The sequence below is a fragment of the Erythranthe guttata genome, chromosome 5, assembly GCF_056151865.1.
Source record: "Erythranthe guttata isolate IM_541 chromosome 5, IM_541, whole genome shotgun sequence".
Classification (NCBI taxonomy): Eukaryota; Viridiplantae; Streptophyta; class Magnoliopsida; order Lamiales; family Phrymaceae; genus Erythranthe; species Erythranthe guttata.
The window spans coordinates 1,545,971-1,570,905 of NC_142537.1; the positions used below are offsets into that span (position 1 = coordinate 1,545,971).

A 24,935-nucleotide genomic window follows, 5' to 3' on the forward strand; every position below is an offset into this window, starting at 1 on the left:
TCTATACTTAGTATGATATCATTAGTTCAAAATTTATATTGTATACATACTTGCACTAATTGAGCCATGATTTTTGATGATGCTAATGTGTAGCTCACCTAGGGGGTATAGGAAATGAGTTGGGAGAGCAAAGCGGATCAGTAGCTTGATAACTCGATGATCCTGAGGTCCCTGCGAAAAGAGCACACGTGAACTAAGCCGGGGGTTGATCCGGCGGAAACCCCTCCGACGCTCAAGTCAGATGTACGGATCGTAGAGAGAGTAGAGAGAATAAAACTCGAGGTGAATTGTAAATAATGAGAACGTACCTTTACAAATGAGTAAAACACCTATTTATATCTCGGTGATTGGATTGGGCTTACTTTGTTGGGCCCAAGCCTTACTTTGAAGGTATTTGGGCTTTCGTGTAGTGGGCCTAATTTGTAGATATATTTGAGGGCCCATTGGGCCGGCCCATTTAGGTATATCATTAAGCCCCCCAACTCTCGATTCGAGATGGGGACTTGTGTTGAGGAATCCGGGTCGTGTCGAGAGTTAATTTCGTCGGGGATTGAATTGTTTCCGTTGGCGGTGAATTAATTTCTTAATTTAAATAAGGGATAATTGTATTTATTTGGCAGCGTGGTATATATTTAAGGGTTTTAAATAATATACCAGGGCCAAATAAATAGACTTCTTGTGCGGTAGAAAGAGATAAACTTCCTCTCCTGCGTAATAAGTATGGGTATGTATCTTTTATTCTAAGTCTTCTTCTGTGCTATTCTTCTCTTGAAAATTTTCTTTTTTGTGGTAGAGTAGAAATTTTTTGTTTCTTGATTATTTCTTCGAGGAGAAAATTTTCTCATGTCGAACTCGGGTAATTCGAAATCTTTGCGAATTAAACTTCGAGATCCGGTTGAAGGGGGCAAGAAAACTTTTGGTTCCGTGGGCATGGAACGCGAGAAACTTGTGGTATCGGGTGCGAAAATCGGATCTACATCTGGAGGTGCACAAATTAATGGGAGAGGGGAGGCTATTGGCCGCGATGGCTCGGCTAGAACCAAAAGCTTGGTCCAGGCTTTCGGCTCTTCTAACGGCTGTGAGGGTGCGCAGCCCGATGGGGGAGTTGTTGGCTCGGCTGCAGGTGGGGAGAGAGGCGCGCGCGCGTCGGCTGAAGGGGTTGAGGGACGCGCGCGCGCCATTGGGCCACGTGTCGATGAAGCAGAGGTCGGGGCTGGGCTGGGAGTGAGGCGACGCGCGCGCGCGTCTGGTGCTGATGCCGATGATGACGCGCGCGCGTGCGAAGGTGTTTTGCTGCCCGCGCGTGGCCGCGCGTTGGGGGAGAGAAAGGGCGCGCGTGAGAGCGCGTCTGGGGCTGGGAAAGTGACACGCGGCCACTCTGCATTGGGGGACGCGCGCGCGCGTGGAGCAGTTGCTCGTGGGCTTCCGCGCGCGCGTGAGGGCGCGTCGGAGGGGGGTTTTGGGTCCGGTTCGGGTGAAATTGAAGGGCGAATTTCCGAGGGTTCCGATGTGCGTGGTGTTTTAAACGGAGGGAGTTTTGATCGGCGAGAAATCATTGAATCGTGGAGTGACGATGTAGAATTGCATAAGGATATTACTATTCCCCCTATCGTTGATGAAGTGGGTTCTAGTAGACGTCATTATAGGCGTCAAGTCTTGGATTTTGGGAGTGATAGCGATGATTCGAATGAAGCTCCTTTGGCGAGTGAACATCCGGTGTCAAGTAGTGAAGTTGGGTCGATGGTCGAGGAGGAGGAGGAAGATGATATTCCGCCGGGTGATGTTGAGGTCGATAGTAGAAGGCAAAAGAAAAAGAAGCTAATTAATTTGGACTTAGTTGATTTTGACAGTGTATTGACTGAAGAGCAGTTGCATTCTATTCGTCGTTTATCTGGAGCGCCGAGTAATGTGGAGTTGTTGTTGCCTAGGAAGGGCGATCGCTTGTATTCGCCACCTAATGGGTTTCATACGGTATTTTTGGGGTACTTGATGTGCACATCCCAGATTACACCGCATCCTACCTTGTTGAAGGTTTGCGAGGAATTCAAGATTGGGTACAGTCAGCTAACGCCCACTGCTGTTCTGATGTTCCAGGCATTTCATTTTAGGGTGGTTCGAGTGGGTCTGCCTGTGTCTGTGAGTTTATTCAAGGCGTTATTTACGTTACATCGGCCCACTCAGATGCCTTTCTTTTGCTTTCATCCTCGCGTTCATTACCAATTCGTGAAGAGTGTGAAGCTATCTTTGGGGAAATGGAAGACCTATTTCTTTTACGTGAGGGCTCCCACTTTTGACGTTCCCGTAGTTTGGAATCCTACGTGTGAGAGTTTCGCGATAACTGCAAATATGGCGAAGAGGATTGAGGAATCTGGGTTGTGCGATGTGGAATTTGATCCGAGGAGTTTGATACCGACGGTGGAGGGTCAGCATCGTATATCCTTTTGTTGCCTTGAATTGTTTTTTTGTTTTTTTTTTTTTTTTTTTTTTTTTTTTTTTTTTGGTAGTTCTTTGGTCATGTATACCTCTTATTTATGTGTTTGTTATCTTTTGCAGATGGTGGTATCACCTTTGCGGCACTTCGAGCGAAGGCGAATGGGACGTCGAAGAAGGCATCGAAGAAGGTTCCCTCTAAGTTGGACGGTTCTTCGAATGGTTTGCCTCGCGAGGAGGTTCATGTAGAAAGTCCTCGAGTAGTAGCAGATGATCGTAGCAGTGCTGGCGTAGTGGAAGAGCGTCCACCGAAGAGGGATCGTGGCAAGGGAAAGAGGGTGGATACTGAGTATGTGGCTGTGCCTAAGCGTCCACGGGTAGATCCAGAGGAGACTTATGCTTTCCATGGTGGAGGAGGGAAACAATTGTTTACCTATGATGTGAATCGCGACGGTAAGGAGTCGTATTGGGATGTGTCGGACCATGATTTGCCCTTGTTGAGTACCGAGGGATTTGTTCGGGAGTATGATCGTGCTCGGATGTCTGGTAAGGGTCCTTCTCACATGTTGGAGTTAGCCGGTGGGGACATCTGTCGGGTGAGTCTTTGTTTACTTAAAACAAGATTAGGCGTTACTCCCTCTCTTCCTTGTGTAAAATTTTTTTTTTTTTTTTTTTTTTTTTTTTTTTTTAGTTGGTAGCGACTTGGAGATACCTCGTGGAGCACGGTAGGAATGTGGAAGCTAGTAAGGAAGAGGATCGGGCTCGAAGTCAAGCACGTGAGGATGAGCTTCTAAGTCAGTTGGAGGAAGCGCGGTCTGATCTTGCTCTACGCTCGGAAGAGCTTGCTCGGCGGACAGAGGAGCTTGCTGAGAAGACAGAGGAGCTCGATGTTATTCGAAGTGAAGCGAAGGCATATAAGGATGATGTTCATAAGTTGAACGTATGTTACGATCAGCTCAAAGAGAAATATGAAGTTGAAAAGGCGACGGGGAAGAGGTTCCTCACGACATCAGGTGGTGTGGCTTATAAGGAGTCCATCGTGGAGGAAACCAAGGCTAGCTTCCGAGGTAGTGACGAGTGTACTGCTATGATTGAGGAGCACGCATTGGCTGTGGTTTATAAGCCATTAGTGCGCGCTTGTCGCAAATATCTGCGGGATGCGGGTGGTATCAGTGAGAAAGTGATTCGTGGGATGGAAGCTGGCATATCCGACGAAGAGGACGATGAGGTAAATGTCAATGGGACGGGTACAGAGCTCGTGGATGATATGGTTGCGGATGATTCTACCGTGGTTGCGTCTTCCGCTCGTGGTAGGGGAGTTTAGACTTATCTGTTAGGATAGTTAACTTTTCCCTTTTATTTTTTATTGCTATGATTTTTTTTATGGATTTCGTATTTTATTTTTATCGCTGATGTAGATGGGTATGTCCACTACTATTTCGTTTGAATTTCTTCCTCGTTTGACTTTGAAGTTTTATATTTCGATTTATTTATTTTGACATTGTCGAGAATGAATGCGTTGCTTCTATGTGTTTACATTAGCATTATACGCGATGTACTTGAGGAGGGGATCAATCTCCCAAGGTTTTTGTTAGGGGTCGTGCCCTTTGTTTGGACCACTTGGGTCTATGATATTTTTGTCCGTGGCCACGTTTTAAATGTAGCACCTCGTGAAACAGCTAAAGGGACCTAGATAATCCAGCTGGCCAGGCTATACGGATTATCTAAATCTCTCTAAGTGTTTGTGGGGTGGTTTTGACTTGAACTCATAGTAAGAGGTAATTTGTATAGACGTAAATGCGTAGATAGTAAAGCGAAAAGTATTATTATTCAACGATAGCAAAGGAGAATTGTTACATGCCTATGTGAGGCGAATGTAAGTAAATGACTAATGCGATGGGCCTACGTGAGGCAAAGGTAAATAACTACTTGTGGAGCGAGAAAGAAAAAAAATTGACTTGATAAAAATTGTTCTAAGTGATTGTACGACACTTGTTCTTCTTCTTCCACGTCTTGCTTGTACTCGTTCGTTTTGCTGTGCTGATGGTAAAATGAATTCATTTGGCGTTTCTATGCCTGTCAAATATAATTGAGAAAAAAGAATTTTGTCTAAGCATTTGTATTGAAGACTTAGTAATTGAAGCTGAGGGGATGAGCATTGCCGATCTACGTACCATATTACGGGGATGTTTTTTCTTCCTCGCACTTCGGGATATGAAATCAACTCGTGAGTTGCTGCGAGTTACTATGTGATCATGCCTGCTAGTGGAATTTTTTTTTTATGTTAGTAGGAGTAAATAAGATCATCCGTGTGTTGAATGCTAGTGGAAGTATAGTTACCCTTGGCGATGTGGTATGGAGTGTTCTCGCTCTTTGGGCCGTTGATTGAGTAATATGCATCCCCTCGTAATTGGCTCTCAATCTGTAATAAGATGGTGGGAAGTGATGGTGAATTGCTGGTGAAAATAAATTTATTAGCCCCCCAGTTTAGGTAGGATGTTAACGCACCTTGTTATATGGTGTCAAATTTCCAACCATGTAGAAGCAACCTTACAAGACGTGTGACGTGGAAGGATGTGGGGTCTGCATGGGTGATGAATCGTAAATAACTTTCATATAGAAGAAATATGGGTGGTGATCTCAACTGATCTGAAGTAAGGTAGATGTATACCTTACGCGTAGAACCGTTTGAGGTGCCCTATATTCCATGTTCTGGGTATAGGGTCTCCGTCACTGTTCTCGAGGCGATATGCTCCAGTGTTGACCACCTTTGTGATTTTATACGGTCCTTCCCACTTTGGGTCGAGCTTTCCGATGGGGTGGGAGGCTTCAGCTTTTCGGAGGACTAGATCTCCGACTTGAAAGGAGCGAGGGCGAACCTTTGAGTTATATGCCTTGGCCATGCGTGATTTATACATCTGTTGTCGGATGTATGCGATCTCACGTAACTCATCTACGAGGTCTAGGCTTCCCCGCATAGCCTCTTCATTAGCTGTTGGGTCATAGTTGGTGACTCGCCAAGATGGTTCTCCGATTTCGACGGGTGCGATTGCCTCTGTTCCGAAAGCTAGATTGAAGGGAGACTCTCCAGTTGCTGCTCTTGGGGTTGTGCGATAAGCCCATAGTGCGTTAGGCAATTCGTCCACCCACTTCCCTTTGGCACTTCCAAGCCTTGTTTTGAGGTGTTGGAGTATGGTGCGATTCGTGACCTCCGTCTGGCCGTTAGCTTGTGGATTGGCTACGGATGTGAAGAACTGTTTGATGTCTAAGCCGAGGCACCAATTCTTTACTTTGTCACCGCAAAATTGGGTTCCGTTATCTGAGATAATGGAGCGTGGGATCCCAAAGCGACAGACGATGTTCTTCCATAGGAATTGGATGACTTCTTCTTCTCGGATGCGTGCTAAGGGTTCAGCTTCCACCCATTTGGTGAAGTAGTCCACTGCTACGATGAGGTATTTACGTCCTCCTGTGGCGGGCGGGAATGGTCCGACTAAATCCATTCCCCATTGGGCGAAAGGGATGGGGCTGTCAATTGGCTGCATTAATGCCGCTGGCAGGTGAGGAATATTTGCATGCTCTTGGCAAGGCTTACACTTTCGGACCAACTTCTTCGCGTCTTCATGCATCGTTGGCCAATAGTATCCTTGCCTCAGTAGTTTGAGAGCTAAAGTTCTCCCGCTTAAATGATTTCCGCAGATGCCTTCGTGTACTTCTCTAAGTACATAATCCGATGTGGTTGGGTCGAGGCACTTGAGATAGGGGAATGAGAACCCTCGTTTGTACAACTCTTCTCCCACTATGACGAATCGAGCGGCTCTCGTTTTTAATTTTCGCGCTTCGGTGGGATCCGTTGGAAATTCTCCCTTTTTTAGATACTTCCAGATTGGAGTGAACCAGCATGGTTCATCCTCCTCGGTGTACTGTACTTCAGTGGGTGAAGTTATCTCCGGCTGAGGTGAGGTGAGGAGCGTCACCTTCCGACTTCCGATGCTAGCCACGGAGCTCCCTAGCCTGGCTAATTTGTCAGCATGGACGTTATTTGATCGAGGTACTTGTATTATCTCGTAGCTCTCGAGTTTTGATAGGAGAGTGTGCGCGAGAGCTAAATATTTCGCCATGGTGTCTTCTTTGGCCTCGTAAACTCCGAGTACTTGGTTAACGACGAGCTGAGAGTCGCTTTGGATTAGGAGTTTGCGCGCTCCAGCTGCTAGGGCGAGGCGGATTCCCGCTATCAGGGCCTCGTACTCAGCGACGTTGTTTGAGGCTGTGAATTCGAATCGTTGAGCATATTCGAACTCATCTCCATCAGGGTTCGTTAGGACGATACCCGCTCCCCCTCCTGTGGCAGTGGAAGACCCATCGACGCTAATGGTCCAAGTAGGTAGAGAGGTGCTTTCTTCTACACCGGTCATTTCGACTAAAAAATCAGCCAATATTTGCGCTTTGATAGCTGGGCGGGGTTTGAACTCCACTCCATATTCACTTAGCTCTATCGCCCATTTTGCTAATCGTCCGGATGTTTCGGGACTTCTTAGTATTTGCTTCAGAGGGTAGTTGGTGAGAACCACCACCTGATGTGACTGGAAGTAAGGTCGGAGCTTCCGAGCTGCGTTGATGAGGGCGAGAGCGAGTTTCTCCATGTTGGTGTAGCGTTGTTCGGCTCCTTGGAGGGCGCGACTTATGTAGTATATGGGCTGGTGGCCCTTTTCTCCATCTCGGATGAGGACTGCGCTGACGGCATTAGCTGAGGTAGCTAAGTACAGTAGGAGGGTGTCTCCGGGCTGAGGCTTTGTGAGCAAGGGTGGGGATGCTAAGTACGACTTCAGCTCAACGAATGCCTTTTGACATGCCTCATCCCACTCGAACTTTTTTCCTCCCCTTAAAATCTTGAAAAAGGGGAGAGCCTTGTCCGCTGACCTTGAAATGAATCTGTTAAGGGATGCTAAACAGCCGTTGAGCTGTTGAACTTTCTTGATCGACGTCGGCGGAGCCATGGAGGTGATTGCTTCAATTTTCGCGGGGTTAGCTTCGATTCCTCGCTGCGAAATCATATATCCCAAAAATTTACCTCCCCGAACTCCGAATGAACATTTGAGGGGGTTGAGCTTCATCTTATATTTTCGCAGGGTGGCGAAACACTGATCCAGATCCGTTAAGTGGTCCGAGACCTTAACACTTTTGACGAGCATGTCGTCGATGTACACCTCCATATTTTTACCAATCTGATCTGCGAACATCTTGTTCACTAGACGCTGGTAGGTGGCTCCTGCGTTTTTTAATCCAAAGGGCATGACTTGATAGCAGTAGATGCCTTGGTCAGTGATGAAACTAGCTCTCTCTTGATCTTCTGGCGCAAGTAAGATCTGGTTGTACCCTTGGTATGCGTCGAGGAAGCTGAGGAGCTCGCATCCCGAGGTCGAATCGATGAGTTGATCGATCCTAGGTAGAGGAAAAGGGTCCTTAGGACAAGCTTTGTTGAGGTCGGTGAAGTCTACGCATAGTCTCCACTTGCCACCTGGTTTTGGAACGAGTACTACGTTCGACAGCCATTCAGGATACTGGACTGGTCGTATGTGGCCCGCTTCAAGGAGTTTTGCCACTTCCGCTTTGATATGCTTGTTGCGCTCAGGACCAAATGTCCTTTTCCTCTGTTTGACTGGCTTCATTCTCTTGTCGACGTTAAGCCGATGTAGGGCTACCTGTGGGGGAATGCCTGACAAATCTTGGGCTTTCCATGCGAACACATCTCCATTGTGTCGCAGGAAGTTGATTAGCTGATGCTCTGTCTCAGGATCTAAATCGGATCCGATGCGTAGGAGTTTGGAATTATCTCCAGGTGTGAGCTCTATGAGCTTAAGCTCTTCGACAGCCGCTAGCTTGATACTATCGTCTGGTACACTGATGAGGATTTCTTTATTGTCCTCAATGATCGCATTGACCCACTTCCGTTTGTCGGATTTTTGGGTATCGTCTCCCTTTCCGGGTGGTTTAGGCTTCTTTGAGGGTTCTCGTAGGGCCCTTGCATAGCATTCTCGAGCGAGACGTCTATCTCCAAATATTTCCCCCATTCCATAGGGAGTAGGGAACTTCCACTTCTGATGATAGGAGGAAGGCACTGACTTGAATGTGTGGATGGCTGGCCTCCCCAGAATGATGTTGTAGGGTGATGGTCTGTCGACGACGAGGAACTTGATTAGTTTCGTGATTCGACAGGGGTCTTCCCCTAAAGAGACGGGCAGCTCTACTTCTCCCATGGATAAAATGCCTTCTCCTGTGAATCCTTTCAGGGGTGTGGAGACGGGATTAAATCGGGCATTATCTATGCCTAGCTGCTTAAAAGCGTGGAGGTACATGATGTCAGCTGAGCTTCCACCGTCCACTAATATCTTCTTGACCAAGAAGTTGGCCACCGTTGTTGTTACTACCAATGCATCGACATGGTCTTCATCTGGACCTTCGAGGTCGGAGGAGTTGAAGACTATGCTGGGATCAGGTCTTCGTATTTGATATATGCGTTCGGATGGAGAAGCGTGTTCTTGATTCATGCGCGCTGATCGGGCGAGTGTGCGTCTTGCATTTTGTGAATCGCCCCCCGCCGGTCCTCCGGAGATAAAGGAGATGATTCCCCGGGTGGGATGGTTATCATTGTTATCTAGGTCACGTCGGTGACCCCCATCCTCTCGCCTTTGCTGTTGATCTCGATTATTATCTCGACGTGGAGGATCATCACGGCGCTTGTTTCGAGGCTTATCAATGTATTCGCCTAAATGGCCTTGTTTGATCAGCCTCTCGATTGCCATTTTAAGTTGTGCACATTCCTCCGTAGTATGCCCTCTGTCCTTGTGGAATCGACAATAACGATCCGACTTTTCTCGCTTTGCATTTGGCTGCATAGGAAGTGGAGGCTCTGCTAAACCTTTCTGTTCTATCACGTGAAGGATTTCAGTGAGGCGAGCGTTTAGCGGAGTGAACCTATTGTAGGAGGTAGAGGGTTGACTTTGAGGTGGAAGTGGTGGACGTCGATCATCGCGCCTCCTATTGTCTTGACGGTCATCTTCCCTTTTCCTTTTTAAAGGAGCATGGGTAGAGGCTTCCTCTATCCGGACGTATTTTTCGGCTCGATTAAGCAACTCTTCTAGGTTGCCTGGAGGTCTTCCGGCGATAGATTCTTTGAATCTACCCGGTTTCAAGTTCTGCTGCATGATCCCGGAGAGCATGTCTTGCCCTACACTGGGGACCTCGTGGACGGCTTCTACGAAACGCTTAATGTAGTTGCGGAGCGTCTCGTTATCTCTCTGTACTATAGAGAAAAGATGAGCTGGAGTCTTGGCATATTGTTTGTTGATGGCGAATTGGTTGGTGAAGCGGGTCGACAACCGAGCGAAGGTGTCAATCGACCCTATGGGTAGGGAGTTGAACCAATTCATTGCCCTCTTGGAGAGAGTGGTGCGGAACATTTTGCACATCGCGGCATCCGTTGGGCCATATAAATCTGCCATGGCACTGAATTTCTCTATATGTTCCTGTGGGTCGGTGGTCCCTTCAAATTGTGGTAACCCCGAGATCTTTACTCCTTGAGGTAAAATCTCGTTGAGAATGTCTATGGTGAAGGGACTGCGTCTTGTTGGGGGAGGCATTCTTTCATCCCTTTGATTATTTGGTTGGGAGAAAAGGTTTTGGCGAGACATTCTGCTGTTTACTTCGCCTTCTCTCTCATTAAAGAGAGGGACTCTTGGTGGTGACGCATTCCCCCGTGGGGGTGAGCGTGGACGTCGCTGTCTGGGCTGTGCCCCTCTATGGTTGGTAGATAGCTGCACTCGGGACCGTGGATCCGAGGTAGAGGAGGAGACACTTATTTGATTCTGGATTGGCGGTGGCGCCACAGGTGGAGCTACAAATGGAGCTGGTGCTGGTATCGCATTGGGAGCGTTTGCTCCCATCGTAGCGATATATTGAGTCACAGCCTCTGTGGCGGCGCGAGTTGAAGCTTCCGCTATCATGCGTTGGAGCGCATCCTCGGTTATTTGAACCGTTCGAGGAGCAGGGAGAGCTGGATCGGCGAGTGGTGGGTCCCGAGGAGGGATCACCTGAACCTCGCGAGGTGGATCTGCCCCACGTGGAGGAGCTGGCTCCGTGGGACGTGGGGGAAGTGGATCCGCGGGGCGTGGAGGAGGTGGTATGCCCGATCCTCCACGGACTGGAAGGTTACTTGCTGTGTCATTCTCTCTCCGAGCTGACGCCTCAGGAGGATCTTGTTGGCTACGTGATCTGGTTTGCATCGTTCCCACAGACGGCGCCAAAATGATGATGCTAATGTGTAGCTCACCTAGGGGGTATAGGAAATGAGTTGGGAGAGCAAAGCGGATCAGTAGCTTGATAACTCGATGATCCTGAGGTCCCTGCGAAAAGAGCACACGTGAACTAAGCCGGGGGTTGATCCGGCGGAAACCCCTCCGACGCTCAAGTCAGATGTACGGATCGTAGAGAGAGTAGAGAGAATAAAACTCGAGGTGAATTGTAAATAATGAGAACGTACCTTTACAAATGAGTAAAACACCTATTTATATCTCGGTGATTGGATTGGGCTTACTTTGTTGGGCCCAAGCCTTACTTTGAAGGTATTTGGGCTTTCGTGTAGTGGGCCTAATTTGTAGATATATTTGAGGGCCCATTGGGCCGGCCCATTTAGGTATATCAATTTTAAATTCGGGCGACCGAATTCATTAATTTTTTTTAAAGGAAGGCTATTAATAAGATTGTACACATCGTTTTTATATTTTCAGATGAATTGATAGAAATTTGAGAAATGTCGGGGCCATGGCCTCCTGGCAATATATCGACTCCGCCACTGTCTATTTAACTAGACCGGTGCATCAATCGAGCATTACTATCCGACAAACGGACAGGATTAATTTGTAATCCATGGGATTGAGATAGGTTAGATTTTTCTTGGTCCACTATCATCAAATGTCTCATTCATCACATTCTCTTTCTTTTTCTTTTTTTCTGAAATAATTCAAAAAAAAAAAAAAAAAATCAAACGAGGCTCCTCCTCATGGAACTTTATTTCTTTCTTTCGTTATATTTATTTATTATTTTTCAATATATGCACAAACAATCCAAAAAGATATATATATGCCCTAGAGAGTAATTTTCATGCTATATTAATTTGGGCTCTTTCGGTTACATATATCAAATTAGTTTAATTTAGATGAGATTGAATTAATTATCTACTGATTAATTAATTATTTAATTAGTAAGAGCGTTCAGTCCATTGGATTCGATCTTGTATTAAATATGTTAAATTCTAGTATTATATGTGATATTCCTATAAAACATTTTATTTAATAAAATTAACATATCATTTTGAAGAATAAAATAGTATTTTTTTTTACTTATCTAGTGCGGGATGCCGCCAATTTAATGAAATATATAGTAGCATTTAATAACATGTTTTGAAAGTGTGAATATTACCAATCTGTTACTAACCTTACTATTAATTATGTGACCTAAATATGTAAGTGCGATTTAAGAATAATTAATTATGATTAAGTCCGAAGTTAATTATGCGCAATTAGCACCATGTAGTGTCGGGGGCGAATTAAAACACACGTCATGACAGCATGAGACTGACGTCATCATCACCCCCACCCCCACCAAGAGAGAGAAAAAGGCTTTCTCGTGTTCTATATTGTATTTTAGTGGAGGGTACAGCCATCATCAAATATTTGAATAATGGGATTTACTAAAATCGGAGCATATGATAAAAAATAAAAAATAAATGTTATTAAATAAATATATAATAGTGCATGAATAAATAAATAAATAAAATAATAAATAATAAAGGCAATAAAAAGGTTAAGAAAATGGGGACCAAAGTAAACATGCGTGTGCCTTGTGTTTTCATTGTTCAAAGTACATGGTGTGAAATTTCTACCACTAGATTAAATCATTTAATTTTGTTTCTTAAAATACAAGATTAATTCCGTACAATACAAAATTATGGTTGGAGGTGGAGGATTAAAAAAATGTAATTTATTTATATTGGAGAATAAATTATACTACTTCATATATATAATTCATTTTATTATTGTAGATAAGTAATAGTAACATTTTAACTTTTAAATGCTTGATTTTGTTGGTTTCTAGTAGTCAAAGCTCCATTTGGATTTAAAAAATAATAATTTAATGAATGAATTTCAAATGCTTGATTTTAAAATACTTTGAGCTTCAAATTCATCACAATAACTAGGGTTTGTTTGACTAAACTTGTTTTAAACAGTTGATAAGTTTTTTTTTTTTTTTCTTTTGATAACATGTTTTAAGAGCTAATAAGTTGTTATATCTTAATTTTAAAATTAATTATGTAAAATGTTTGGATAATAAGTTTATAAGTCATTTTTACTTATTATAAGAGGTATAAGCACTTTTCAAAAAAGATTTTATTTGTGCTTCAACAACTTATTCTTGAATTTTTAAGATTTGTTTACTATCTTTATAAACTCTTAAACATCTTATAAGTACTTTTTAACATTTTATAAGTTTAGCCAAACAGCCTATTAGGTGTGACAACATTATTGTAATGTTTATAAAACTATATATATACAAAACAAAATCCTATCTTGCAAAAATTGATTGAACTTATACCATTCATATACACACAAACACACACATACCAATATTCGTGTGTGTAAAATAAAATGCTAACTTGTAAAAGTTAATTAAACTTATACAATCACACATACCAACATTGGTATGTGTAAAATATTGTATTAAAAAACCACTGTAAGTTGGATTAAAACCAGAAAATTAAAGTAAAATCGACATAAGATCAGATGTAACCTGAATCATAACACCCCATACGAGGACAAGAGTCAATATATCTGCTAATTAATATATATTCATACAGTTCCCAAGATGATTATTATTAAATAAATAGATAAATAAATAAAACATTAGACATATATTACTGAGGATTCTGGTCATTCTTGTTTCTCTGCAGCAAAGATAAAAATTATGGTAATTAATAGCATGAAAATACATACGCGTCTGAAACCGAGGAAATTCATATATACACACATATAGAGACAGAAATGCTTTTGTATTCATTAATGGAAGCTGGAGGTGGGGGGGGGGGGGGGGGGGGGTGGATCAGGAGTGCGTTCCAAGACACAATGATTACATGGGCATTGGGTGAAGCAGAAAGGGCTTCGCGTGTAAATACCTATAGGAGTGACTAACTAAAGGCCATACATATTATGCTACAACGTGACCCGACCCATGGTTTCTCTCTCTATACTCTCTCTCTCTCTCTCTCTCTAATTATAAATATAGGGTTTGAAGGAAAGAGGAAGCAAGACGTTGGATTATATATAATATAATAATATATATATATATATATATAATATGTATGTATATAGATGTGAGTGTGAATGTGTGTAATGAAAAAAGTAGGAGGAGGAGTACTGTGTGGTCTGAATGCTACAGAAATGGAAGTTTAGAGAGAGAAAGTAGGGTGTGCCGTAAGAAGAAAGGAAAGAAGACTAACACTACGCTCTTATACCTATTTTTATATATTATATATTATATATGTGTATATATATATATATGCTCGATCGATCACACTTTGGAGTGGAGGGGCCAAAAAAACTAAATAAACCAGAAAACAAAAAGAAATAAATTAAAGCACAATTGTAAGGAAAGGTTGTGTCTTTTTTATGCAAGGATAAAAAGGTCTTTTTTCATTCTTCACCATTCACTATAAAGAACAACAAACCAACAAACCAACAAACAAGAATAAGAAGAAGAAGAAGCAGCAAACAAAGGTATGTATGTCTTTCTCTTTCCTATATATATATATATATATATATATATATATATATATATATATATATATATATATATATATATATATATATATATATATATATATATATATATATATATATATATATATGTGTGTGTGTGTGTGTGTGTGTGTGTGTATTGTTTGTCTTATTGAGGGTTTGTAGATTGAAGAGTAATTAATTCACTTATTTCAAAACAGATGCAGCAGCAGTACTACAACAGCAGCGGGGATGGGTACATGGGAATAGGCGGCGGTGGTGGTGGAGGAGGTGGTGGTGGTGGTGGTGGTGGATCGACTCTGACTTTCCCGGAGATATCACAGATCCTACCATGGAATCTCACTCAAGCCGCCCACGGCTTCAACCCGACGGCGACCCATTTCTCGACCCGAGACCACGACCCGTTTCTTCTCTCTCATCAGCCAGCTGCAGCTGCTCCATCATCCTACGGTGGGTTGTTCAACAGGCGGCCGCAGTCGGCCGGGCTGCAGTTCGGGTACATGGACGGCGGGTCGCCGGTGGACCATAGCCACCAGCTCCGGATGATTTCGGAGGTGGTGCAGTACCCGAACAACTCATCATGTGGCGGCGCCGCCCCTTTCGGGCTCCACGCGGAGCTCCAGAAAATGACGGCACAAGAAATAATGGACGCGAAAGCCATCGCAGCTTCGAAAAGCCACAGCGAAGCCGAGAGGCGGCGCCGTGAGAGAATCAATAACCATCTTGCTAAGCTCCGAAGCTTACTCCCTAGCACAACCAAAGTAAGCACCATCTATATATACATACACATATATATACACACATACACACAAATTATTTTATTAGTTCATATTTATTATTTTTCCTCTACATACTTAATTGCTACATTCACATGAAATCATGACTTGTGTTTACACCTAATATAAACCAGCGGAGTCAGAATTTTAAGTCTGTTTATGCACGATTCTTTTTTTAAATGTATACATAAAACATAGGAATTTGAGAATTGTTGGGAGGTCATGGCCCCCTCGGAATCTATACTAGCTTCGCCGTTGCTACTAATAACAACCTTAAAGTTTGCAAAAGAATTCTTTAGAATATGCCCCAAAATCTACAAATACTCATTCTATAAGATCTTTCAACTTTTCAAGATTGAGTATATATGACTAGTTATTATTAATGCATTTTAAATTTTGGAGCTCATATATTCTTAATGTGACATCAAAATACATGTGTGTATATAACTAGCTACCCACTTTTTACACACACACATATATGTATATATATGTATGTATAGATGTATATATATATGTATGTATGTATGTGTGTGATAATATTCCAAGTGGTAATTTCTAGGAAAGAAGAAAGGGGGGCCAAAAGAAAAGGGGAATGAATGCCCTAGGCATTGATAAAAGTGAAACAAATGAGCAGTCGAAAAGCTTCTATTAGAAAATTCTTGCCCAATTTTGCAGTAATTAATATTACAAATACCCTAAAATAAATATAAATTAAATTAAATAAAAAAGACAGAGAGACAAAGAAGCATTCTTGTCAGTCATTGTTCTCATTGAATTTTCAGACAGAATTATACCCACGCCGATATATATATATATACACACACATATACATAATATATACGTACACTTCCCCAAACCCTATTGTTTCCAATGAATAATTAAAAACCCTTTCTTCCTCCTAATATTCAATCTTTTTATTTATTTATTTATTTATTATAAATTTATTTGAATTTGCAGACGGACAAAGCTTCACTACTGGCAGAAGTGATCCAACACGTGAAGGAGCTAAAGCGGCAGACATCTCTTATCGAAGAAACGAGCCCCGTCCCGACGGAGACCGACGAGCTGACGGTGGACAACGCCTCCGACGCCGGCGAGGACGGTAAATGGATCGTCAAGGCGTCGATATGCTGCGAGGACCGGCCGGAACTTCTGCCAGAGCTGATCAAGGCTCTGAAATCGATGAGGTTGAGAACCCTGAGAGCCGAGATCACGACACTCGGAGGAAGGGTTAAGAACGTGCTGTACATCACCGCCGAGGAGGAGGAGTTCAGTAATTACGATAACAATGACGATAATGATGACGTGGCGGAGGAGAATATCCGCGAGGAGAGGGATTACTCGATAAGGTCGATTGAGGAAGCTCTAAGAGCAGTTATGGAGAAATCGTCGTCGAACGGTGATGAGTCGGGTTCGGCTGGGAGTGTTAAGAGGCAAAGAGTTAATACTAGTGTTCTTGAATACAGGTCTTTTTAATTATTTATCTATTTCATTTTTTACTACTATATTTATATTTTTATATATATAAACCCTAATTTTTTTTTTCGATTTTGTGTGGGTTTTGGGGTTTGTTTTTAGTTGCTTCTGTTGATTTTTATCCAAATCTCTATTTGGTGACTTCAATTAAGAAATAGTTAATTAGGTAATATTTCATGCAAATGGCCTCCGATATGATCCACCGCCGCCACCTGCCGCCGTTCCACCACCACTTCATTGGATTAATGATCGATCGGTGGTTACGTTGTTCGATATATTGATGTTCCTGGCCTGGCTTCCAGCTCTAGTTAATTTCCTATAAATTTTCAAGTATTTATGAATGGAGAGCTTGTGATGGACTAATGGTTGGGAATGTATATATATTTTTATGATATATATATATATATATATATATATATATATATATATATATATATATATATATATATATATATATATATATATATAATATATATAATAGGTATTTAATTAAGTCATAGGTTGTTTTTCCATTTCTTTTGTTGTGTAAGGTTTTGCTGTATCGAAGTGCAAGAATTTTTAGTTGCACTGCTTGTAAGAAAACCCATTAATATTAATATGAATGACTGTCTTTGGTCTGTTAAATCTCATTTCATCAACAGATTTTAATGTATTGCGTGATTTATATATATAGTTTATATAACATCGAACAAGATGGGTATTTTCGTAATTTAACATTCCCTCAAGAGTGGCTGTAATTTAGACACGGCCCCGGGTCGGGTCGGGTCCGGGTCCGGGTCCGGGTCGGACCCGCCGGGTCCGGGTCCGAGTTTTGGAGGACCCGAAACCGACCCGCGGGGAGGCGGGTCCGGGTCCGGGGCGGGTCCACTCGGGTCCACCCGGGTCCGGGTCGGTTCCGGGTCGAGCCGGGTCCGAACCGGATTTTGAAACTATTTCCAAAATATGCTTGGAATGGGGTTCGAACTTGGGTTGTAATGCACTTGAAAAGGAATCCGAACCACTGTGACAAGATAAATATTTGGTAAATTACTTGCAAGAAATATAAATATCACATATAAACACAGTATAAAATGATTTAATAAATAATGTTAAATGGATTGTTAATTATCATATTCATAATTATTAAATAATTTTAATTACATTATTAACAAATATAATATCAAAATTAAAAGGACTTTAGATTAATCTATTTAAATCTTACGATTCGATTCGATTCTAATATTTGAATAAAATGTAAATGTAAAAAAAAAAGATTAAATCATATAATCTACGATTTAATTCTTACGATTTTTACAAACTAAACCAATTATTTAAAGAGAAATTACATTATAATATTTTGATTATACTAGTCATATATAATGTTATTTTTAAAGTAAGAATATTAATTGAAATGAGATATAATCTATTTTTGTTAAAACAAACATCATTTATATTTTTAAATAATTATATAATAAAATCCTCAATAATATTAATAAGTTATTGTCAATAATTGAGGTAAATCGATTTAAATTAATTGAAATGAGTTATAATCTATTTTTTTTAAATAAACATATTATTTTATTTTTCAATCAATTTTTTCACACTATCGATTTTAATAACATAAGTGAATTGATTCAATACTTTATATTTTTTAATAGTGGAGATTATATTGATATATTAATTAATAATAGATGTTTTAAAGTATTGAACCGTGATTATATATATATTTTTTCTTATATTACATTTGTTAATTATTTAATTAAAATTATTCAATAATAATTAATATGAAAATTATTAATTTATTTAACATATTTATCATTTATACCGTAGTTGTATATTATATATATTTATTGTCTATTATTTATCAATTACGTTGGTTGGCCCAGTGGTAAAGAGCTCCTCTTTCGTCTCTAATGCCCCGAGTTCGAACCTCGGAAGCTGCATTTTTGGACATAAAAAACCGGATATTTCCGGGTTGACCCGCCGGGTCCTCGGGCCGGGTCCCCGGGTCCGGGCCCTCGGGTCCCCCCGCCGGGTAGACCCGTCGGGTCCCGGGTCCACATAATCGGGACCCGAAACCGACCCGGACTTGGCCGGGTCCGGGTCCGGGTCCATGGTCAACGGGGCGGGGCCGGGGCGGGTCGGGGCAGTCAACGGGCCGGGTCCGGGTCGGGTCCGGGGCAGACCCGGCCCGTGGCCATGTCTACTGTAATTTACCCTAAATTAAACATTGATTTGGCAACTATAGCAACTTCAATCAGAAACCATAAACTGTGTAATGACTATTGCAAACAACATGGAGATCAAATAATATTACGATATCGTAAGTGCTCGTGAAGGAACCTCTCGTTTCTACATCAATTAAAGTGCACCGACAGGCGACAACTAAAGTAAGAACAAAAACGCTTCGAATTAGCCTATTCCAAATTACAAACAGAGGACTGTATACATATGAGAAAGCCCCTTTTTTTTCTTAAAGATGATCTCGATGCGCACGCAGTAAATGTATTCTCAAAAATTGATTTACTTCACGGAGATAGAGAGCGAAATCAGAGCGCCTCCTTGAGATTAAATTTTCTTGATAATTCTCTTGCTTGATCATACTCATTCAGATCCACCAGCATTTTCTTCAATCTTCGAACGAGTGTACCAGATTCAGTTTCCACTGCACTCGAAGCTTGCCTTTTCTCTAGTGTCTTTCCTATCAACAGCAAGAACTTCACCAATGGCTGCAATTTTCTGCCACAACCAAACGAAAAAAAAAAAACGAGATTTTACATGAAAGTGAACTTAACATGTTTGTTTACCACAAAAGACACTACTTGAAGAAGATACTACAGTAGAACCTCGATAAATTAATACGCAATAAATTAGTAACCTCGATTAAATAATAGTTTCTCTCGGTTCCGACTCTTCGGTGAAAACGTGTTAAATTATTAACTCGATAATTTAATAATTCGCTAAATTAATAGAATTTCCCAAGTCCCGACTGTATTAATTTATAGAGGTTTAACTGTATCTAGATAACGATTTTTTTGTCAAATCATTTATTCCCTCCTAACCAAGTCTATTGAAAAGTCAACTTAATTCTACCGTATTAGAAAATCCATATAATTAGCTGTCGAGGAATTATTAAAAATAAATAAAAAAAAATTGATTATTTTTTCAGTAGACACACACCAGGGATTGATTGCATTACTGTGCGAAATAAGGCGTCGTTTGGTTCCTAAAGTAAGATTATGCAATCTTACATTAACCCAATAAGCCAAGATAAGAGCTTTTCGTTTTTCCTTCCATAATATGACTTATATTACCAACCAAACGAGGCCCAAGTGAATTTAAGAATGAGAAAATGTAAAAAATACCTCTTATCCACTGCAACACCAGAGCCTGTCCACACACCAGATAATGAATCAATAACCCTCTCTGTGCGTATAACTGCATCGTGTACGTTTGAACTTATGCTGTGAAGATGAGGAAGAATTTTCCTGCCTAAAAGTTCGTCAAGAGCAATCTTTTCAAGTACGGGCTTATCGAGAATCCCATTCCACAAGCATATGTTCCTCATCAAACGAACACATGTACCGAATCTATACGCCCCAACTCTTGCTGCATTCGGTACAGCCTTCATTTCAAGCGGGCTCCACGTAGGCACCTATTATCCAAAATAAACAAAATTATATAAAACTGTCATTAGCAAACAAAACGTCGTAATACGAGAATATTAGTAAAAAAATATTACCATCAAGTCGGCTACAGCTTTGGTGAGACGATCACGTAGAACAGGTATTAACTTCCCAAGAGCCGAACTGGAGTGATCTACATAAGTCATGACCAAGTTCATAGCAGAGACAGCAAACTTTGTTTCACGAGTACTAAGGATGTCCCAACAATACGCTAACTGGTGGTGTAGAATCGGAATTGCAATTTTTTCAACCAATTGGGGAACAAGATTTGTGTCGGCATCATCCTCTGCATTCTCTCCACTGATTCCGTTTTCACCATAGTTGAATAGCAAGGAATGCCTGGAAAAAAATATACGAAATACATATAGTTTAATCAACAGAAATAGAACTGTTCACATGTAGAACAAAAATCCCGTAAACACATGCCTATACATAACTTTTCTTAATTTATTATTCCAGTAAAATGCAGGGAACTCGAAAGAAAGTGTTTCTAACTTTCTATGCCATTTCAATGGAAAATGATTTCATTGCTTACCATTTCATATCCATAAAATCTGCATCTCCGTGAAGTGGGTCCCACTTCACGAGCTCCAGCCTCACGTAAGGTGAGAAAAGTTCGGGTATACTCATCGACATATAAGCATCACGATAGCTCGATCCATATTCTTTCTTCCATGTCTCGAATCTTTCAACCACGTTCGAAAATTCAGAATACTCCTCAGCTGCATCACTGAAGATATCATCAGCACATTTAAGTAATTCCTTATGGTGCGACTCGTAAGCTGTACTCTCACTGTCACTTTCATCGGTGCTTAACTCTCCTTCCATTTGTTGAACGGAACCATCTTTTTCCACGGCCGAGTTTCTCTTAGAATCAGCTTTGGCTCTCCGTCTTTGTCTAGCTTCCCTCCTCCTTGAGATATCCATACGTTTTTGCAGATTAACATCTCTTCCAAATTCATCCAGTTCAACAGGTACACTTTTAACTGCTCTTGCATTACTACCAGCAATAACTTGCTCTATTTCAGAAATTTCGTCATCATTATCTGCTGCTCTTCTTTTTTCGATGGCTCTTGCACGCTCTTCATGAAGATTCTGCAATCGTTCTTCAAGTTCCACGATTTCAAAATCTTTATGCTGCAAGAAAAGTGCCGACATTATTAAAGCCAGCCTTCCCACCATGCATCGGAAGCAAATTAAATGAAAAAAAAACGACACTGAACAGCAGAAGACATTATAAAACATGAAAAAGAGTCCAAATCAGATATCATATTATGTTTTTACGATTGTTTAATTGCATATATCATTAGAACATGAGTTTGCACAACTGATTGTTCTAATCAAATAAATCGGAAATATGAAAATTCGTAGTGTACAGTTGCAAGAAATATAAATAGATGATTTTAGATTATCTTGATAGATATGCAAAGGGCAAGAGATAACCAACCAAACTAGTTCAATAGATACATCATGCTCTCTTGTTCTAAACTGCTTTGTTTAGTTTGATATTCGAGAATGCTGTGTGTGCTTCACAATATTTTATCATGAAACCGATAGACACTACAATCCTCTGGGTATAGATTTGCACTCTCATTTGCAATGCTACTGTGGTATTTCATTTCATCCACGTGTCAACATTGTGTGTAAGCGAGTCTTTTAATTGCAAAGGTAACAAAATATTTCAAACCAAGAAGCTAGAAGCTTAGTCAAATTGTTCTATTAGCTTAATGTAATTGCACTGAATTTTGCACTCTGCCATGAACAAGATGCAACCAAAGCTACATTTGCATGTAAAATAACCAAATCCCTGTTATCCTAATAAGAGATAAGCAAATACACACATCACCAAATTAATCGACATAATTATACACAGAACTCGTAAACCAGTTAAGTCATACCTCCAGAAACTCACATAAAACAGAAACAAACTCACGGAGCTTTTGCATAAAGACGAACTTCTCACCGGCGGCAGCCAAAGAATCCTCTAAGCTAAGAACATTCCGCAACGATGAAGATAAATTTTCTTCACTCTTTGCCAACGACATCATTGTTCTGCCATGGGATTCCTATAACAAGAAAACCACATACAACGTCAAGATACTCGGATTCCCTAAGCCGATAAATAATAACACCAATTAAAAAAAAAAAAAAAACGAAAAACACATGCCTTAACCCTCCTCAAGTTCTCAGTCAGGGCTTTCTTGGCAACCTCAGCTTGCTGAGAAATCGAAATATCATCAATACCAAATATATCCACCCCCGCCCCTCCAACGTTTTTCGACGGAGGATGCATCACACTAGTGCTATTTACACCGCTAACGCTACTATTAACACTACCAACACCGTCATCTAGCCTCTTTCCCAACCCTTTCCTCACCTGCTCTTCCTCCCACATCTTATCCTCCTCGTCCTCTTCATCGTCACCCGTTTCGATTCCCCTCTCTTTCGACATAGCCCTCTCCTCAAAATCCTCGAAAACACCCTTTTTACTATCACGCCCTCCGATCTTCTCACCGAAGAAACCAATCCTCCCTTGAAATTCAGGCTCCTCATCGCTCAAACCCTCGGCTTCGCCATGATTACTCCCGCCATCCAATGCTATGTAATCCGGAGCTGCGGGTTTGGCCTGTCTTAACCTCTCCCTCTTCGCCTTAATTGCATCGATCATTGTTTGATCCGGCATAACTTCATTATCCTCCCCTAAATCTGGCCCTAATGCAATGTCCTTCAATCGGGATTCTGCGTCGTTTCTATCGGCACTCAAACCTTGGCGCTTTTGATCAAAGCCCACTTCACCTCTACCAGCAGTTTCAGAGTTCAAGTCGGTCGAATTTATGGGTTTTATCGAACCCTTTAGGATTACTACAGGTTCCGGGTCGGGTTTGGGTTTGCTGCGGGCGGGTGCGGCGAAGGTTTTGGTGTTTTTCTGAAGCTCTAGGAGGGCTTCTTTGGTGTAGAGTCCGGCTTGGGGCTGGACGTTTGAGGGGAGGGAGGTGGACGGAGGGTGAGGGGCAATTCGGTCTTTTGAGGAGGTGAGCTTGTGGGCGGAAGATTTGTTGATGCGCGAAGAGGACGACGATGAGGGGGGCTTGGATGGGGGGCGAGAAAAGGGGGACTCCTCGTCATCGTCGGCGAAGGAGAGGAGGCTTTTGACGGGGGGCTGAGAGGTTGGTTTTTTTGGTTTGTTGGTGGTGGCGGAGGGTTTGCTCGCGGTAGAAGCGCCGCCGTTGATTTTGGAGACCGTTGGAGTTGAGAAGTTGTGGCCGTCTTCGTCTTCGTCTTCGACGGCACGGCGGCGGAAGTTGCGGGATTTGGCGCTGCTGCTCATGGTGGCGCAACGGTGGCGATTTCTGGAATAGGTTTCAGATTAGTTTTCTGTATTCTACGAATACGACGTCGTAACACGATTATAGTGCAGCTTCAGCGATTTTGGTTTTTAGAAGACGAAAGAACTTGATTTTAAATTGGGTAAATTACACCCCGAGATTAGGGAAAATTACAGCTAAGCACCCTAAACTTTTGAAAATTATATATACCTCCCGTGAGGTTTATCGTGAGGGGTTTTACATTGTAAAGTTTGAGCATGTCTCGCTAGGATTTGAGAATAAAAAAAATATTAAAAATAAACAGTGTGTACAACCTACACAAATCATCCACACGATCGTTATTCCTGCATATTCCTTCAATTTTTCAGCAAGTAGGTTATGTCCGGAGCCTACGAAGTTTTCTTCTGCACATAATAGTGGACAAATTCATTCTTCAAATTTATGTCAATTGGATCTCTCGGGGTGCAATCTCAGAACTATTGAAAAATCTTGCAAAGAAAATAAAACCTCTATTTTATTTTTACCCTTCTCAAATACGAACTCGATTGACTTTGGCAGATATCGTTCTAACAATATTGCATTGTGTTAAAACTATTACCTAATTTAGGTATGTTTAGAAAGTGTCGAGATGAATATTGCATTGTCGTAAAACTTTTTCCGCTGACATCATCAGTTTGAGATGGGTGGAAAATTGTTCGTTGGAACCGAACCTTAAAGGAGGTATAAGTATTTTTTTAATTTGAGGGGATCTATGTGTAATATGACCTAACTTTAGGGGAGGTAGGTGTAATTTACCTTTTAAATTTGTTCAAGAAAAAACTACATTCTTTCTCAAAAAAACATAAGCTCTTCTAGTTTTAATCAATCAATAAATAATGAAAATTGATTGGAACTTTTATTTCTAATAAATATTAATATGTGTCAAATATTGAAATAAATAAATAAAATATATCAAGTGTTGTAACCAAAGATAAATATTTTATTGACAAGTATTATCAGGTAGACCGAGTCAACTCCACCATTTACTCCATCTAATAATTGAGTCTGTCCCAATTTTTGACTTTCTCCAGTGGGATGTTACTAATCACTTAATTTTAAATTCCAAAGTTATATCAATAATAAAGCAATAGTGTTATATTCTAATGTTTTCTAGGAATATATTCTAATGGTAAATTACCACCACCTACGAAGTAAGATTAAATTTGAAAAAAAACCCTCATGTTTAAGGTAATTACAATCATCTCTTTAACTATGAATCTTAGTATATGTTCCTTTTTGTGGTATTAAATTTAGTGGAATTTTCTAGATCATGTAGAATATTCTCCAGTTTGTACATGTTTTACCGCATTCGAGCTCCACATTTTGAAACAAGATGATCATAATATGTGTCTCTTAGCTTGTAAATATCAGATT

The 24,935-nt window shown here is 41.2% G+C and overlaps 3 protein-coding genes across 5 annotated transcripts; 1 reads left to right on the forward strand and 2 right to left on the reverse strand.

Annotated features, from left to right (window-relative positions):
- Positions 1–9,085: 9,085 nt before the first annotated feature.
- On the reverse strand, positions 9,086–9,860 carry LOC148770389 (uncharacterized). Its single transcript, XM_088818295.1, has 2 exons — positions 9,265–9,860; positions 9,086–9,179 (listed from the first exon to the last, which is right to left on the reverse strand). Exons 1-2 carry the CDS (start codon positions 9,858–9,860, stop codon positions 9,086–9,088), a joined length of 690 nt encoding a protein of 229 aa, XP_088674421.1.
- Positions 9,861–13,839: 3,979 nt separating this feature from the next.
- On the forward strand, positions 13,840–16,872 carry LOC105974789 (transcription factor bHLH30). Of its 2 annotated transcripts, XM_088818470.1 has the most exons (4): positions 13,840–14,258; positions 14,480–15,040; positions 16,013–16,521; positions 16,634–16,872. In XM_088818470.1, exons 2-4 carry the CDS (start codon positions 14,480–14,482, stop codon positions 16,644–16,646), a joined length of 1,083 nt encoding a protein of 360 aa, XP_088674596.1. In that variant the 5' UTR covers positions 13,840–14,258; the 3' UTR covers positions 16,647–16,872. The 2 variants fall into 2 exon arrangements, with proteins under 2 accessions (XP_088674596.1, XP_012855397.2); XM_012999943.2 differs by having other exon boundaries at positions 16,013–16,872.
- A 1,923-nt stretch (positions 16,873–18,795) lies between these two features.
- On the reverse strand, positions 18,796–23,641 carry LOC105974713 (GC-rich sequence DNA-binding factor-like protein). Of its 2 annotated transcripts, none has more exons than XR_016031339.1 (6): positions 22,364–23,635; positions 22,095–22,262; positions 20,732–21,333; positions 20,253–20,535; positions 19,525–20,165; positions 18,796–19,344 (listed from the first exon to the last, which is right to left on the reverse strand). XR_016031339.1 is itself a non-coding variant. In XM_012999850.2 (6 exons), the coding sequence occupies exons 1-6, from the start codon at positions 23,522–23,524 to the stop codon at positions 19,060–19,062; spliced, it is 2,694 nt and encodes an 897-aa protein (XP_012855304.2). In that variant the 5' UTR covers positions 23,525–23,641; the 3' UTR covers positions 18,796–19,059. The 2 variants fall into 2 exon arrangements, 1 of the variants encoding a protein (XP_012855304.2); XM_012999850.2 differs by having other exon boundaries at positions 18,796–19,249; positions 19,876–20,165; positions 22,364–23,641.
- Between the last annotated feature and the right edge of the window lie 1,294 nt (positions 23,642–24,935).

Coding starts and splice junctions, on each gene's coding strand:
- LOC105974713 (XM_012999850.2), bottom strand. CDS start 23,524: ATGAGCAGCAGCGCCAAATCCCGCAACTTCCGCCGCCGTGCCGTCGAA. Junction 20,536..20,731: donor GATTTTATGGATATGAAATG/GTAAGCAATGAA, acceptor ATTTTTTTCCAG/GCATTCCTTGCTATTCAACT. Junction 20,166..20,252: donor AAGCTGTAGCCGACTTGATG/GTAATATTTTTT, acceptor TTTGGATAATAG/GTGCCTACGTGGAGCCCGCT.
- LOC105974789 (XM_088818470.1), top strand. CDS start 14,480: ATGCAGCAGCAGTACTACAACAGCAGCGGGGATGGGTACATGGGAATA. Junction 15,041..16,012: donor TACTCCCTAGCACAACCAAA/GTAAGCACCATC, acceptor TTGAATTTGCAG/ACGGACAAAGCTTCACTACT.
- LOC148770389 (XM_088818295.1), bottom strand. CDS start 9,860: ATGAATTGGTTCAACTCCCTACCCATAGGGTCGATTGACACCTTCGCT. Junction 9,180..9,264: donor CGATTCCACAAGGACAGAGG/GCATACTACGGA, acceptor TACATTGATAAG/CCTCGAAACAAGCGCCGTGA.